Source organism: Drosophila obscura, unplaced genomic scaffold (assembly GCF_018151105.1).
Source record: "Drosophila obscura isolate BZ-5 IFL unplaced genomic scaffold, ASM1815110v1 contig_14, whole genome shotgun sequence".
NCBI classification, from domain to species: Eukaryota; Metazoa; Arthropoda; class Insecta; order Diptera; family Drosophilidae; genus Drosophila; species Drosophila obscura.
In genome coordinates, this window is record NW_024542724.1 from 1,004,488 (window position 1) to 1,022,106 (window position 17,619).

General features: G+C 43.2%; 2 protein-coding genes across 2 annotated transcripts in view; both read left to right on the forward strand.

Moving 5' to 3' along the window:
• The window catches only part of LOC111077885, a 41,175-nt gene extending 26,447 nt beyond the window's left edge, over positions 1-14,728 (forward strand). Inside the window, exons 4-7 of the mRNA XM_022372348.2 lie at positions 2,073-2,208; positions 11,533-11,795; positions 11,854-11,977; positions 12,050-14,728. Of these exons, the coding sequence (XP_022228040.2) occupies positions 2,073-2,208; positions 11,533-11,795; positions 11,854-11,977; positions 12,050-12,150 (624 nt within the window). The 3' untranslated portion in view covers positions 12,151-14,728. The remainder of the gene's footprint in view (positions 1-2,072; positions 2,209-11,532; positions 11,796-11,853; positions 11,978-12,049) is intronic.
• A 505-nt stretch (positions 14,729-15,233) lies between these two features.
• Positions 15,234-15,847, forward strand: LOC111077883. Its single transcript, XM_022372345.2, has one exon. It carries the CDS (start codon positions 15,316-15,318, stop codon positions 15,688-15,690), a length of 375 nt encoding a protein of 124 aa, XP_022228037.1. The 5' UTR covers positions 15,234-15,315; the 3' UTR covers positions 15,691-15,847.
• Positions 15,848-17,619: the final 1,772 nt, after the last annotated feature.

Genomic DNA, 17,619 nt, shown 5'->3' on the forward strand with positions numbered 1-17,619 from the left:
CCCATCGCCTAGAAACTATCTCTATCTCTAGTTAATATACTTCAAAGATACTAAGCGCAAAACCGAAGATTCTCGTGGTATGTCTCCCTCATTCTCAATGAAATTTGCATCCGCAGCAGAGATGTGGCTTCCTTTTACGGCCACTGCAATCAGAGCAGCATAAACAAGGTTAGAGCTGAGATTCTTGTTGGCCAAAACCAAATTTGGAATTACAAATAACAACTTCAATCTGCAATCATGAGCGAAATGGCCAGTGCATGTTCATCCGAAGAGCATTGCTAGAGGGGGGAAAGGGAAAACTTGAGACGGTTCTGATGACAGGGAGGGGGGGAACGTGAAAGCAATAAAGGGAGACTGCAATTTGAATTGTGGCTGGATTTGGAGTTTTCTTTTGGCGAGAGCAGAACAATTTTCCATCCGTACTGCGACTTGTCTTGGAACCTCCTCTCAACCCTCTTTTGACCAACATCCAGCCCGAATGGCGGGGGTTATGGGGCGCTGACAACTTGAGCGTGCCCCAAGAATTGGCTAAAAGACGAGGCAGCAGCCGCCGAATAAGAAGCAGAACCCGACTTAAGTACTGCCAAGAAGGGGAACAAACAAAAGCCAGGCCAGTCCGCAACCATTGTAACTTGAAGACTTGAAGGGCTGTGGGGGCTGTGTTGGCTGGGTGGCTGGGGGGTGTGGCAACGACATCCGAAAACAAGCAACAAACCAAAAATAATGTTGAACGTGACTTTTGTGATTGTTTACATCAGAGTGGGATAGAGAGACAAGCCAAGAGAAATAGAGAGAGAGAGAGAGAGAGAAAGAAACCAAACATAAAGCGAGAGCAAAGAATTTTCATAAAAATTTGCTCGACAACGGACTAAAAATGGAATGAAATGAAACTTTCTTTGTACATCTGGTACTCGTTGAGTAAAGGGGTATATTGTGGGGCTGCTCAACAGGCAGAAGACAGCTAGATACTGATCACAAAAAGATTTATATTTAGTCTTGATCAGCCAAGAATAAAACCTGGTAAATAGAATTCGGAGACTCCACTTTAATGGCGCCTTTAATTGTAAATATTTGTGCTCCAGGGTATGTCGTAGTTATAGTTTGACTCCAGGACAACGCTCTATTTATTTTTTCAAATATTTATTTATATATGTATATGCTCTATGAAAAGGCGAGTGGATAGAGGAAGAATTAGGCAGCGAATAATTTGCATGGATCGCTGAGGCTTGGCTTGGCTCTGTTACTTGCGCTGTTAACTTTACAGACCCTGTTGCTGACTGCGGCGTCTCAGCAATTCGCACATATGTATGTACCTCGGTACAATGTACATATATGACTATCAAATTGAAGGGAATAATGTACATATACATATATCCTTAATCTACAATGCAAGCACTATTCTGTTTCAATTGAATTGGCTGTGATTAAGTGCACAAAAAATACATGCAAACAGCAGGTATCTTATGGTCGGTATATGTTCAATGAACATACCTCCTATGTGGATCATGTGTGTGTGTGATAATAAAACTGCAACTTAAAGAACTTGACTGCAATTGTTGCTCGAATGTCTCGGAGGAGAACAAAACGAAGATGTTTGAGTGACTTTTACAACAGTTTTCGCTCTCCCCCAGCCCCCACTACCACATGGGCCATTCCCTTACAGAGTTGCGTATCTCCAATCTTTTATGCTCTTCCCCATTCATTCCCTTGCACCTCCTCTTTTTTCCCAGTCCACTTTAAGTGTGGAAATTCTTGCGATTGTTTCTAGATATTTCATTGCTTGGCTCTTGGGTTTGGTGCGTTGCGGTTTCGGGCTCTTCTTTATGACTTTTGTTTGCTTTTCTGTTACGTTTCGAGCAAATTAAATTTGCTCGGTGATGTGAGCCACGCCTACTGTCAGTCCCCAAACTAATAATAAACTGTACGAGTGCTTGGATTCTGCGGGCGCCATCATCAATCTTCATTTTGTAAAGGGAATTTTGTAAAAAATGGAGATCCATTGGAAAAATCTTTAGCTCTAATTGCATTTGATTTTGTGTCGACTCATTGCCGTATAATTTGTCTTTTTGCAGCTGCGTAACTCCTCGGACACACAGATAATCCTGCGACGCGTAACACTCCAAAGTTCTGGACTCTACCGCTGCGAGGTGTCCGGCGAGGCGCCCGCATTCAACACCGTCTCCGAGTCCGAGACCATGACCGTTGTGGGTAAGTTCTTTTCGACATAAAAAAAGAGGATGAATGGAAAGAGGGATGGGCGGGTGTCAAATGAACATGGACAACCGTGGCGACAACAGAAAATTTAATTAAAATGCTAATAGTCCCGGGCAGTCAACAATGTTGTGAACGACATCTGAAGTTGCAGCGGGTAGCGGGTAGCGGGCAGCTGGCAGAGACGTGCAAAAAGATGTGCAACATAATTGGTGGGGTACCGGAGAGCGGGTGGATAAACAGCAAAAGCCGAAGAGCAGCCAAAAGGATTGACAGACACAAGTTAAAGGATAACAGCAGAGGACTCCTGTCACCAGATACGGAGGAGCAAAAAACCCATTTAAAGACACATCCGAACCGTCTGAAATCTGAAATCTGAGTCCGAGATGCATGCAGGTTGTCAGCCCCGCTGTCAGGAGTCTTTGATGGTTTCCCGCTCACACACTCGGATGGCTCGCATATGCGGGATGAAGTGTGCAGTAAAAAATGGTCTTTGGGTTGGAGATAAGATAAATTTAACTTTACTGCAGAGTGAGACTTTAAAGAGCGCAGAAGAAATTATAGAATTAAGAACTAAGACAATTAGCAGGAGCACGAAAATATTTTAGAGAGAATCCTGCAAGCAGTTTTAAATTTAAAGTTGGCTCCTTTCTTCGCAATTTTCTTGTATTTTCTGCAATTAATTCTCGTTCCTTCGCATCGTGCAATCCATCAGCAATCTATCGTCAGGGCTCCCTCTACATATCGCTACACTTATCGCTTCTGTTGCAACTCCTCAGCGACATTAATCAACATAATTAAATTGAAGTTTTCGACTCAACTTTTCCATTGCAACAGCGAAACACGAGACGGCTTTAAGGCGTTCCACCGCCGTTCTCAGGTGTCGCTGACATAGATGGCGACGGACCGACCCAGTGCTTTGGGGGGTCTGGTCTCCAGCTACGTTGCCGTCTCAGCCGCGTGGTGCACCATCATCGTAAATGAAATTCATGCAACATGGCAATGCGTTGCAAATGGCATTGTCGAGTCGAGTCAACTCCCAGGCTCCTTGTAAAGCTCGCCTCTTGTTCGCTGCTTTTAAAGGAATCCTCTCCCCCCCCTTTACCTCCTGCTCCCCACGTTCCCTTTTTTTGTTCGCTTTCTTTACGGTTTCTGTGTGTTGTTTTTATTCCGTGCGCTGGCAACCCTAGACACTGGATAGCACTCTGAGTGTGCACGCTTTCTCTGCCTTTCTCCTCCAGCTTGCAGCTTCCAGCTCCCAGCTTCCACTCCTATCTTCTTTCGCTTTTTTGCTCTTAATACAACTGCATAATCTAAGCAAACAATTGAAATGGAATTTTTGCAGTCGCCGTTGCCGTTGCCGTTGCTGTCGCAGTCGCAGCTACAACAAAGAGTCGCGTCGCATCGCCCATGTGTGTACACTGTACAGAGAAGGGGCGTGGCATATACCCTGCAACTGTCATTGCAATTTTGAAGTAAAATTATGTTTTCATGTCGCTTTGCCCAGTCGACTTTTAAGTCCCGCCAAGACAATGGGCGCCAGCTGGCGAAACGGGCTGAAAAAAAAACAAAAAAAACTTGGTTTCACTTTACATACAATAAGGGGAGAGGGGAACCCCCCCGGGGATTCGGGCTTCATGGAAGGTTTTCTTCAATCAAGTTCGGGGTTCAGGCAGCCGCCGCCTCGCCTGAAGTTAATCACAAATTTATAAACTCATAAAAGAATCAAACGGTTATCAATATGTGCAGCGCCACCAGCGCAACCAATGGAGTCCAATCCCCCCGAGAACCGGACCCAGAACATCATCTGGGCCCTCTCTCTCTCCCTCCCCGTCTGCCTTGAGGCAGAGAAACCTGCATTAGCTTGTGGGGCACGAGCAGGCGGAACGGGGAGCAGAGCCAGGACCACGCCCATTGCCCAGGACAACACGCACTAAGCACATTTCATGCTGATTTTCCCTTTGGCCATTCCCTGAGCTACCAACCCTCCATCTTCCTCAGGACTTGGTCGCATTGGAATGTCAGGGAAATGGAAATGGTTTTGCATATTAAACAATGTGTCTGGGCAGCCAAATTGAACGATATTCGAACAAAAGTCGAAGGCGAAAATCGAGCAAGAAAAGAAATGTGAGCGAGCAAAACGCCAGAGAATATAAAGAAATTGTGGGCGTTGCAAATCGAACCCAAACGGAGGAAGTCAGAGCAAATAAGAGTTTGCGGGGTAGTGTGGAGCGGGAGCGGGAGAGGGAGCGGAAGAATCTCATCATCAACAACTGTGTCAGCAGCATCATCATTCGTGGGCGTATGTGGGTGGCAGTGAGAGTCAGCCACCCGGGGGGATGGTGGATGGTGGATGGTGGTCCTGCTAATGCAAGTGAACCATAAAATATGCTTTAGTGAGGCTCTGCCTCGATTGTCCCCACAGAGACCTCTGGCATCGCCCCCAATGTGGCTGGAAATGTTAATTTTGTGATCATAAAAAGCCAGCGAAAAGTCTTCCTGCGTGGGAAATCTTTTATGGATATGATTTGGAAGGGATTCCCAAGCTGATTTATTGATATGGAAGTTGGGCAAATGTATTGGTTTCGGTTCGGTGGTATGGTTGGAGTGGAAGTCGGAATGAGCTGGCTCTCAGATGCATTCATGATGGGATGATGCATGTGTCTACACATACAGCTGATCAGTTAATTTCTACATAGTAAATAATGAAATTGATGTTAGATCTGGACACTATAGCTTGTCGGCTTAGTATTGTCTGTTGAATGGAGAAGATTGTGTGCAGGGCAGCAGCTGTAACACCCCTGGTTAACAGCCTGTTAGCTCTCCGTTAACAGCCTGTATCCGGTGTTAGTTAACAGCGTACTGTTACCGCTCTCTGACATCGCTTGCTCTAGAGCGGCTTAACTCTACGATTTATTCTTCAATATTATTTAATTTTCTTTCTTGCAATAAGTATTTGATGGTTAGAGCAATGTCCCTCTGTTTCTCCTGTACATATTACTTCTCTTAGGAGTAGGAGAGTGGGAATAGGACAAGATAATCCTCAGGTTCTCAGGTTCCTATTCTTTCAGCTGCTCTTTCTTCTTCTGTTGATGTTACATCTGCACCATTTGCTGCGTCTCTTCACTCCTTTCTTCATTTACTTCCTTGTCGATTGTTATTTACATTCTTTGCTGTCGATTCTCTCTCTCGCTTTCCTCTTTTCATCTCACTTTTCTTCTGTCACACTCTTTGTTTTGTCCATCTGTCGTCAGTTGGTTGAAAAAAAAGGAAAAGAAACGAAACGAAATGGAAGGGAACGGAAATGAAATGAAAGGGAACGGATTGAAAGGGAACTGCAGGATTGTCATTCCAATGGAAAATCGCGACAGCTTCTTGTAGTTCCAAAAGTACTGCAGTCCGACACTATGTCTCCGTTTTCGCTTGCCCCTTCTCCACTTTCTCTTCCACCCACGCTCCGCAGTTTTTTCCTTATTTTCCTCTTCCCACCCCCTACGTCCTTTTAGTCCGCAGGCCCCCTTCCTCATTTGTTATCTTTAATTTTACATATGGCAACGATTTTTAATGCACGGTACAAGTCGCACCCCTGCCCTTCCTTTCCTTTTCTGTTCTCTTTCGCTCTCAGTTGCGGCATGTTTGAGTTAAGCCAACATTACAGTTACTGTTATTTCCTCAGCTCTTCCTGTATCCGTATCTGTGTCTGACTCTTCCATATGTACGTATGGACGTTCGAGTGTGCACGTGTATCGGTGTATGCGCGCGTTTCGCGCGTTGTTTTATAATTAATGAGCACGCAAGGCTCTCAACGCTGGGAACATGTCCTGCTCTCTCGCTCTTGCCGTCTCTCGATGGGTCCCGTGCCCATCCTGGGGGCTCTGGGATCCTAGGGTCCTTGGGCAGGTCTTCTACTTGTTCCCCCCGCTGAATTTATGGTTAAGTGCACTTTAAAGGACAAACACATATATAACTCACTTTCCCGCTGCGTTTCTTCTTTTCCTTCCCCTCACACACACACACACACATCCCATCCCCATCCCCATCCCCAGCCCCAGCCCCATACTCGTACTCGCACTCGTCCTCGTATAATGTGATCGCTTATCGATTTTACAATATAAAAAAGCAATTGCCTGCATAAAGGACCAAGACAAGGATGTTCTTGGGGGCGCACCCCCGTGACCCCCCGCATTCGGCCACCACTGGAGAGCAAAGTTAAATGTGATTTTTATGAGCTATGAGAAAAGTTGGGAACGGGGAAGGCCGAGGCCAATGCCGATGCCGTTGCCACTCCGCCGCAATATTTATTGTTGCTCCTTGGCCTGGTCACACTAATGAGCTGTAAATTCTCGAAAGAGGCCGACCCAGCTCCAGCCCCAGCTCCGGCAATTCAGGCATTCATTAAAGTTTAGTGCGAACAATTGAGGGGAATTCTTGGGAGGCAGAAGTTCCTCCAGTAAGACGCTAAGGAGATAATACTTTGTAAAAGTTTGGGGGGGAGGGCTTTTAATAGGCTTTTTAACGTCTTGATAACTACATAACTGGGCGTTACAATTTCATCATCGTTGAATAGCTATTTAATGAGATATTAATCTTGTGTCTTAGGCCGCTCTAGACCCGTGTGGATCGTAAGAGCGATCGCTGTTAGAGAGTGCTAACAGAGATCCATAACGGCTAACAGTGGCTGTTGACGGAGAGCAGTAACAGCGAGTGTTAACAGGCTGTTAGCCTGGGCTGTTGCTCTGCTTGAGCAAAACGAATATGTCAAATAATTCCCAGTCGAATAAAAATAAAGTCGCCTTTAATCAAAAAGAATTTCGATGATTTCATAGCTTCCAAATTTTGTGTCTTGCGGATTTTTTCGTGTGAGCTTGACTGTCCACTGCCCCGGCTGCGGATGCGGTCACTGAGACAGCTGGGGCATCCACTATACAATCGTAGATGGCAACTGAAGCAGAAGCTGATCAACTGCCGGAACCACCAAAGCTATGGCCACAGTTAATGGTACAGCCCATCTACCAACTGTGGCCAAATTACGGCTGCCCTGGACTACGACTAGCTGGCGTCACAGGAGTTCCAGTCTCATCGATTGGACTGGACGCGGTTTCTTTGCTCGACATACAACGCACCCCACCCCGCTGATCGCTGATGAAAGACGTCCCAAAGCCTCGTTCGACGCACCAGAAATGCCTCAGCCACGCAGCACGATGATCCAGAGACAGTCACCATTTGAGATGCATCACAGCGGCGTGAGCCACCATTGCATGCTCAATGCCTCATGGGTAGATTGTCTTCTCTGCTGTTGACTCCGTTTCCACTTCCGTTGCGCCTCCCTCTGTTTACTACAACAAGAAAGTCTCGCACGGATGGAAATTTTGAAATAAATTTTGTCTAAGAATATGAATATTAACTCTGGCCTGCAACTCTGTTTCAGTCTGCCAGAGCTGTCACCTGCCACTGTCTGAGAGTGTACTAGGTCTCAATGTTTGTATTTTGCAATTTCCATTATTTATTTCCATAGACAGCTGACATTTAGAGTGGAATAAATTTCACATAACTGGGTGTAAATCATTTCTGCAAATGTTTATTAAAAATTTTGGAGAAGTATGAAAAAAGATGGAGATACAGAGAGAGGGAGAGAGGGATAAAGTCACTTGGCGGTTTAGGCAAGGACTCAACATGTGCATAATCCTCTTGTCCCCTGGAGGACTCCGGACTACGGACTACGGACCCCCTGCAACTAGAACATGCGAATGCCTAGAGGGGAGATCTAGCCCCAATCCATCTACACATTGCCGAAATCCCAACCACCTGACCCAGCTTATCGCTTGCCTCAGAAGAAGCTGCAAAGTGCGCTTGAGTGTAGGAAAATTCAGAGAGGGAAAGAACACGCCGCAGCATATTAAAAGGAGACCCCCAACAGAGCCCGAACGGACGGACGGACGGACGGACGCCCACTTAAAGTGCTCACTGTAGTAGTAGTAGTAGCTGTCCCCCTTGTTGTTGCTGTTGTTACCGTGGTTGGTGTCTGCCTGCCCCTGCAGGTGCTGGCGGCGGCGGCTGCCTTAGACACTTTTTCACCTGGTTTCTTTTCGCCTTCTTTTTGACTGCACAAAAGGTAGCAAACGAGCAGTTAAAACGCTCGTCTGCCTCCTCCCCTCTCTACCCACCACTTTCTGCCCAAAAAGAAACTGCTTAGTCATGGGAAAATGCCGAAAATATACTTGAACCATGCGGCTATTCAACATTCAGCATTGGGCGTTCGCCCATTTCCCCCCATTTCCTCCAGTTTCTCTTTTAGCTTTTAGTTTTTGGGCTTATGGCAAGTCCTGCTGCGGGTTCCCCCAGTATTGTGCTATCGTCTCTTTCTACCTTTGTTCCACCTCTGCTCCCCCCCACACTCTTATTATTCTCATCTTCGCCTCTGCTTCTCCCTCTCTTGCTCTACTTCTTGTTCTGCCTCTGTTCCCTTCATCGTTGCGTGCTAAGTCTGGCCGAAATAAATTGCCAAATCATACGAACATACACTCAGGACATCCATGTGTGAGGGCATCTACTCGTACCTCTCCTTCACCCATTCTCCCCGGCTCTTTTGTTCTGCCAAGCTCTTCATGGGGGGTGTCGGTGTCCCATTAGATTTATGCCACAAAATAAAATTTAAGTGCGACAATATGGCGTTGACTTAAAAAATGTTCACATTATATATAAACAATTATCAGAACATAACCCGAAGGACACAGGTGGGCACAGGAGATGGGAAGGGTTGGGCAGGACTTTGGAGCTGTTTTTGGAAAAGGTTTTGTGGCAATAAATATCAAGCAGAGATAACATTGCAATCCATTAATTAACTTTAAGGGTAAGTAAAGGTATTTTTAGCAGGAAATTGAAATGCGATAAATGGAGTATTCCCTTGGTTGCTGTGGCGGGAAAGTGGGGTTTATTTTCGAAATCGGAGACTGAAGACTGAATCTGTGGTGAAATTCGAATTCCATTCTTTTCGGATTGGTTAAGAATGCAAGCATAAATAATTACTTTGAATTCTTCGAGCTAAATTTCGATCCAACAGAAATTTTTCGAAAATTTATTACTCAAAGCCTCAACGTTGTACCGCAAATAAATGTACCTAATTTCATTCCGTTTTCTTGTTTTTCCCGTCATTTAATTTCGGCTTATGACAATTTACATTGGCCAACTGCGGCAGCCCGAATAAATTTGCCATGGGAACAGAGTGAACAGAGAGAAATCATATTTTCAATCTCTCTAAATGTGTTTATCAAAAATGCATTTCTCCAAGTTGGATTTTTAGATTGCTTCCTTTATGCGTTCCGCCTCCCTGGTTGCATGTTGCACCCAAATTGAGTTTGTTCCATGGGACAGAGAGAGGGAACGAAAGCAAAGCAAAGTAAACTTTACTTTATAAATTACAAATAAGCAAACGGAAAATCCAATCCAGAAAAGAGCAACCTTAACCGGACTGAACTGCTTCTTGGAATTGGAACCGGACCAGGACCCGGACCCGGTTAGACCCGGAGGTGACCAACCAGGACCAGAAAGGACAGGCCACCACAAAACCCTCCAATGGCTTCTAAGCAAAATTAATTTTTTGAAAACCATTAAAAATTAATTTTGTTTTATGGCGCACACACACACACACACACAGAAGCAACAGAAAATGTTATGAGAGAGAAGATTTCCCTGCCTTCTGTTTTTTTTGTTCCTTGGTTTTGGCATGAAAGAATATTTATAATGCATACAGAAAACACTCGGCCCAAAGAGGCTGACGCTGAGGCAGAGGCCGAGGAATATACAGAAAAGTGGGCGTAAGGGGGGCCCAGGCCTGCTCCTGGATCTGGATCTGGTCCTGGTTTTGGTCCCACTTGACTTGGTTTTTATTTCTGCACATGCATGGATAATAGTGTGTCGGCTGTCGGATATGCAGCAGCAGGGAAGTGAATGACAATGGCCAGGGGAGAGGAGACCTACGAGCGGAATGTGTCCAATGATTTTTAGAAATGAGAAACACGTGTGGAAGACACATTCAAATATTTATTAAAGTTATTTGGATTTTGTAGAATAAATGTGTTGGAAGAAATACAAAAGCAAAGTGCAGCTGTGATGGTGGCTTTGGTTTTTGGAATTTACAAAGATTTACTTTACTTTGTATTTAAACAATTTATTTATTCAAGCGAAGTGGCTGATGGAATACAATCAATTGGAGATATTTCTTTCAATAATTCTTTTTGTTGGGACTTGATTGATTATTTTTTCGTGTCATTCACGGAAGAGAGAATCTATAAGTTTGAAAGGGTACTTTAGTCTTCGGCCAATTTAAGACAAACTTTTCTCCTGGCCTTCTAATATTTATTTTTGTTATGTACACGGAATATGCCCCAAAGGCTGCGCTTGGGTGGAGGTGGGTTCTAAGCCAGATGGCCCCCCCCACTCATCCAGAAATGGTACAACACTCACACACCTACAGCCACACCCACAGAGACGCAACCACACACCCGTTCACGCACAGATGTACACAGAAGAAGAGAAGACAGACAGACAGACAGACACACACATGGCCAAATAAACTTTGAATAAGCATTTCGTGGGACCAAACGAAAGTTTCATTCTCTCTGCAGCTTCCAGGCTTCTTTCTCACTGGCTGCCTGCCACAAATCTGCACATAAATCTTGAGAATGCCGGCCAGCCCACACTCCCATCTTTCCTTGTGGGGCAGTGGGGCACATAAGCGACGCTGCATATAAAATAACACAACAAGAAAGCAGTGGGGCAGGGGAAAGCCTAGATGGCCGTGCCCAGGAGTCTCTGGCCAAATAAAACGTGGCACGAAATGGCCAGCTAGCTCAGGTCTAGGAAAACATTCAATTTCCCCGGCTCATTAAAATTAAATAACTAAGCTCAGACGAGACTGCCAATGAGGAGCTGCAGGGGAATGGGAAGTGGTGCATGGGGCATGCTTGCCGCAGGCTGTAGGTGATAGTGAGGCGAAGGTAGTTTCAGGGTAAATTGAATTGAAGTGCAGCCCTAAGAAAACAATCATTAAAGTGGGGGAACTATAAATGTCTGGCCTTTAAAAGGATTGGTGTATTTATAAATTATGTATGGCGGGGTATTTATCGATAGTAAACGAAGATTGGTAATCGATCACAACATTAGGAAAACCAATGAGTAATCGATTAATAAAGTCGTCAGAGCCTTTGGCCATCCAAAAATACATAGGTGAAGTAATAACTTAAAGGGGAAAGAGTCTCAAGAGACATTAAAATACATAATATTTAAGAAAAGTAATTCCAAAACTTCCCATTTATTTTTCAGTGACACCCAACCATGGCCCAAAGATAACTGGCGGACAGCCGCGATACCAGATTGGGGACACTGTCCGCGTCAACTGCACCTCGTCGCCGTCCAAGCCGGTGTGCCACCTGAGCTGGTTGATCAATGGGGAGCCGGTGCAGAAGGCCCATTTGAGGCAGTACGACAAAATAGTGGTCAATCGGGATGGACTGGAGATGGCCCGCCTTGGCCTGGAGTTTCGAGTGCGACCCTTCCACTTTAAGCACGGAGATATGAAGCTGAAGGTGAGTACCTTACCAAAAAGATGACTTCCCAAATGACTTCCAATGTGTATCGTTGCAGTGCGTGGCCAAGATCAGCTCGTTGTACTTGCAGAGCAACGAGGAGAGTGTGGAAAGCGATCGCCAGCAGCGAGCACCGGCCCTGGAATCCCGCGAAACGGTGGCAGCCAAATCCAGCACTATTGGTATATTCCCCACTCAAAGTTTGAATCACTACCCACCCCATGAACACTGCTAACTGAATTTGTGTGTTTCAGGTGCTGCCGGGTCAAGACTACCCTCCCATCTCGTGTCGTTGCTGCCTCCAGTCCTGCTGCTTCTGCTGCTCCGGACCGGGCCCTGGTCGCGGGCGAGTTAACTATCTTCGGCCTAAGCTGAGACTCTGGACAGAAATCCGCGAAGATATACACACCTATCAACTAGCAAAGCAGCTGAGTCCTAGTCAATGTGGAAAAGCAAAACATATCCTATGCCAAAATCTCAAAGAAAACGATAAATATGAAAAGATAAACTAAATCCTAGCCGCCGCGGCGGTTAAATTCGAAATTCAATTGATGTGCGTGTGTATGTGTGTGTGTGTGAATGGAAATGGAAATGCAAAGAAAATTCGCAGAGCTAGAGCAAGATATAATATTGAATGGAATATCGAAACGGAAGCGAAACGAAAGGAAAGGAAGGGAAAACTACTCAAATCGAGCATTTAAGCAGAGGCTAAGAAACTGTATATAATTATGCATAATTTAAGGCAATTATCGTTGTAAGGAAAATCGTTGTTTAGGCAAAACTTGAGACAAGATAAGAAGAAATACATTCGTTAATCTTTTGTGATATTTTCTTGATTTTTAAACGAAGGGAAATAAAATATTATATAGACAACTTTTTAATTTGATTATTTTTCCATTCCATTCCTCTCCTTCCTTTGTATTTTATCAACCTTTTTCGGGCATATCAAAAGCGACTAACATTTCAATTGTAAAAAATATGCATCGTTTGCACATCGATCTACCTATGAAATCACATCTAAAACTTACCCAAAAGAAACTTTGCATTTACTTATAAGAGCAACTAGCCTAAGTCCCTAAGCAAATGTAAGAAAACTGTAAAGCAAAAAATCGAAACTAATTTTAATTAAATAAAATATCAAAATACATCAAATGAATCCAAATATACAATTTGCATTCCGTAAATTCTTTAAAGAAAAGCAAAATATACATATAGTTAAATTTGATCAGAAAGCTGTAAATAGACAGAGCCGTGAAAGTGGAAGCCATGGATTGTTGAAAACTTTCGAATTTGGCAAATGTTTCGATGAATAAATAGATCTGAATGTACTACGAATAATGGATGTATCCCTGAGTGTAATTGGATCAATCAGTGCCAGGCTGCCAGATCCCATTTGAATGGAATGGCCTTTTAAAATTAAACTTTGCCCAAAGCAATGAGACTAATCACTGCCGAATAACAAAGAAAGCTGGGAAGACTCCCCTGTAGCCTTTGGCCTTGCAATTGAAATGGGCAATAGTCTTTCCCCTTGAAACAATTTTTAAATCTTCCATATTCCAGTAAAATGTTTTATTGAATATTGAAACAAAAGTAGACAATGGTTTTTCTGTACGAAAAAGTCTTTTGGAGCATGAGCCTCTTTAGATTCTAAAGATTAGATTAGCTGAATATTCACTTAGAATAAATATGTAAAAAAAAAATTGAATTTCAAAAGGATTGTACCCAAATCTCTTGGGGTATGTTTGGCAATCTAACAGGTGCAATTGTTTTATATATTCTACTGTTTGGAAAGTATAAGTCTCCATTGACAAGATCTTTAAGAGCTTTCAGCTCTACAATTTGTCTTCTAAGTAAGGTTGAAAAAGTAATACCAAGCATCCAATATTTTGTTCTATTAAAAAAAGTTCAACGACTTCTGTAATTTTTTTTTTTTTTTTTCTTTTACACGTTGAGTCACTTCTCTGAAAATGTTGGCATAAATTTATCCCTTGAGAAATTAGCCACATGCATGATACTAATCCTTTGGCTTATGCTAATTTATCTTGAGCTGAGTCAGAGGCCCCTGGGGTCGGTCCTCTCGAGCAGTTGATGCCCAAAAAGTGGTGAAAATTGACACAGACATGCATGAGGCGAAAATGCGCAACAAACCGCATTAAATGCATTCAAGTCCAAACAAACTAAACAGCCAACAAACAAAAGGCAGAAAGCAGTTCGTGACTCATGCGAGAGAGGAGGGTGTACTGGGGCACGGGCAGGGGAAAGTGCTGGTGAGGGGATTGCATGTTTTGGGCCTGGCGTGTGAGAAATGCAATCCATTCGCCTGGCGCGGCTCATTTGCATACAAAGCCATTTCGTTGGTTCGATTGTGGGCCAAAAGGAACAAATGGCCAACAGCACGAGTATCTCGGGCATTTCTTTGATAGCCAACTGGGCCACTGGCAGCTTGGCATTGATTGACCGGGTAGGGGCAGTACTCCTTCCTATAAATTAGCCAAAATGAATGTTTACTGTATTGTACATAGTCGGGGAGGAGTTTGAACTCAAATGTCATTAAATCTTAAGCAGAAAGAAGCCCTGAACAGCCCTGTAAGCATATTCTCCATTCAAATCTAAGAAAATCTTGTGCGTGTTGTAAATTAAAAACAAAATGGGACAACTTCAAATGAATAAACCCAAAGAAAAAAACCAAAACCAAACCCAAATTGAATTCAAACAAGAGAAAAGTGAGAAACAAAATGGAACTCTCTTGTTGGATTGGTTTATAGCTAAGCAAAATATCGTAAACTTAACCTTCCATCATTCTCCATTATCTTTCACCATTGAATTTGGTTCACATTTATTTTCCCATTTTTTTGTGATTAAGAATGAATCAAATGTTCAATACGGAAATTTAGTTTGTAAAACTGAAAATGAAAATGATAAATAAAATAAGTGAAAACAGGAAAAGCAAACAATGATTTTGTCTTTCAATTAAACAGGAAACGCATTTCCTTTTCCGCTTAGCATTGGCCCGGCCCCCGTCTCTGCAAAATCATTTGCATTGGGAAACTTCGTCAGAAGCTCCTCGCTTCCTGTTCTTTTGTCCTTTGTCCTGACATGCCCTTTGGCATCTATCGTCAGAGAGCTTGGCTAAAAATCGAAATTAAATCTCTCAACGAGCAATCAAATGCATAAATAAATTGTCATAGAAGCCTGGGAGCGAAGTTGTTCCTTTTGGCTGAAATAAGATGGGGAATCAAAGTTTAGGGGCCAATTAAATTTCATAATACAGGAAGAGCTTATTGTCGAGACAATAAATATTATAATTTACTTTTTATTAGAATTTATTAATTTTCTTTTCACATTTTATGATGTCCCTTTTTTTGTTTATAAGCTAAATTGAGCTAAATTGTTATTGATTTTATTTAATCGTAGTTAACTTTGCTTATGAACCTACTCGAATGTTTCTGAAATTTACATTCAGTACATTCCTATTTTCGTTCAAGTTTCAGTTTTTGTGTTTTATTTAACGCCAGCAAAAATGAAGCACGATCAAATTATATTCACGGACCAGCTGCTGCATCATCGATGCGTGGCCAGCCGAGCAGAGGAGACTCGCAAAAGCTGGGAGGCAAATGAATCCTGGTATCCGGAGACCCAGCGGGCACTCTACTCCCGCTACGGCCAGATCTACAAGGAGTGCCTCGAGCAGTACGGCAACGACAGCTTTGAGTACTACGCGAAGCGGATTCGCTTGCGGCAGGAATACCAGGCCCAAACGACATCCGCTGCTGAGGAGAGGGAGAGGAGTTCTGATATTTCGATGGATCACTTGAAAGGTTACATGGTGTCCAAGACCACAAATGGGGAGTACGGATTGGTTAAGCCATCGCGTATCTTTTTCTGCTTCAAATAGTAACAGTTTAACAGTATACTCGGTCTTTTGTCTAATCTATTTACTGCTTCTGAATGAGAAGGTGTTAATAGATTTATTAAAGCCCCGATCAACATTTTTTGTAAAGACAAATTGTAGGACAAATAACTGAAAGAAAATAATCAACACTATGATAATATATTTCGAACTGCAAACGAACTATTGGATTTTGGGCGAAGGAGTATCAACTAAATGATTGGCATCCAATCAGGAGGTATTCAACCACCGCTACGCTCTTCCAGCGCTCTCAGAGGGTCATAACAGCGAGAGGTAACAGACAGCTGTTACATCGATCGGTAACAGACAGTTAACATGGGTGTTACATCATTTGAGCGGTTGAGCAGTGAACACTGAAAAGTGTCCTTAAAATATTTTAACTGTACCAAATGCTTAATCTGCCATCTCTATGCACGGCCACACTTTTGTAGGAGGGCAAATCATTTATAAACCAATGTCTGCAGGCATCCCTAGCCCCTTCCCAAAATCAACCCATTATCAACACTTGTGCGCATTATGCAAAAATGTACTGCGGAAACATTTAGGCATGGAATGGCTTATTGGAGAGGACACTAAAATCTGCAGTAGAGCAGGGGAAATTCCTCTGAATGGCAAGCAGGAGAGGGGTTGTAAGGTTTTGTAATATGTTTTAAATGAATTTGATGTGTACGAGTATGTCCTGGGGGCCGCACTCCCAGGGCAACACTTTAGCGAAACGGGAAAGCACTTGGCTCGTAAATTGGTAATGTTCGTAAGCCCGGTTTTATGGCCCCGTTTTGGCTGTGGCCCGGTCTGTTTACCATAATTACCTGTTTATAATTAATTAAAATGCAATAAGCGTAAATTTGATAACAGTGCCACGCACATGCTTACTTTGCAGCGTTCCTTTCGGCCCTCCGCCACCACCACCACCCACTGGCGAGCGTGTCAGCAGTTTTTTAGCCAGAACTGTGTTCGCTTTATGGCCGCTAAATGAAATTAAATTGATAAACTAAATTACAATCGAATAGATAAAGCGTAATAATGCGCTACCGGAATGAATCCATAAATTATGCAATTTGCGAGTGCCTGCACCTAGTAAACCCTTTTTCTCTCCCGCCAAATTCGAAAAGTCGACAATCCCTCGGTAACCGCGTAAAATTGCAGCATAAACGCATTGGTTAATGCAACAACAACGGGCGCAGCAGAAACCCCCAGGAGTCTGTTGTTTTAATACCCTAGCATTGAGTGCTATAATTATATTAGTCAGATGCAAAGAATACACATATTTTCCGACACCATAAACTCCATAAATGGTCGTACCAAAGACAATATAAATAGTAAGATGATTAAGTTACATACATTTTTTTGGCACACGATTTTTTCAGGGCGCCTTTTGACTATTTTTTCTCTGAAAATGACCGTTTACATGTCTTAGTATTTAAATTTTCTTTGGTACAACGTAGTTACATATTTTAATAAATATATCTTTGATCCTTTGCAAGGTAAGTAAGGTACGTTCTTATTTCTTATGTCTGTAGATCATAACTAAATAATTCGGAATGCTAAAGATCGATCCTCTTTATTTATACTCAAATTAGTTGAGAAAATATAAACGCCTCAAATAAAGAGTTAAACTTTTACTAGTCATCGAAGTGCTTTGCTGGAAGTTGGCTTTCATGCGTTTATTTCTCCTTCTGTCACTCTCCCACTCTCCCTCGTTGTCCCGCGCTTACTGACCGTGAATAACTAACGGAAGTGCATTGCGAACCGTGGTCACGCTGTTCGCTCTCGATAGGAACACCCCATCTCATTCGATGATTCATTGTGGATGCATGTCTGTGTCTGTCTCTGTCTGTTCGTGTGTGGAAAGTTCCTTCGTGTGGACTTTAATTGCGGCGACATTTTGATTTATGACGACAAAAGCGAAAGCTG

Bases quoted from the DNA above. Each gene is read 5' to 3' on its own strand.
- LOC111077883 (XM_022372345.2), top strand. From the start codon at position 15,316: ATGAAGCACGATCAAATTATATTCACGGACCAGCTGCTGCATCATCGA.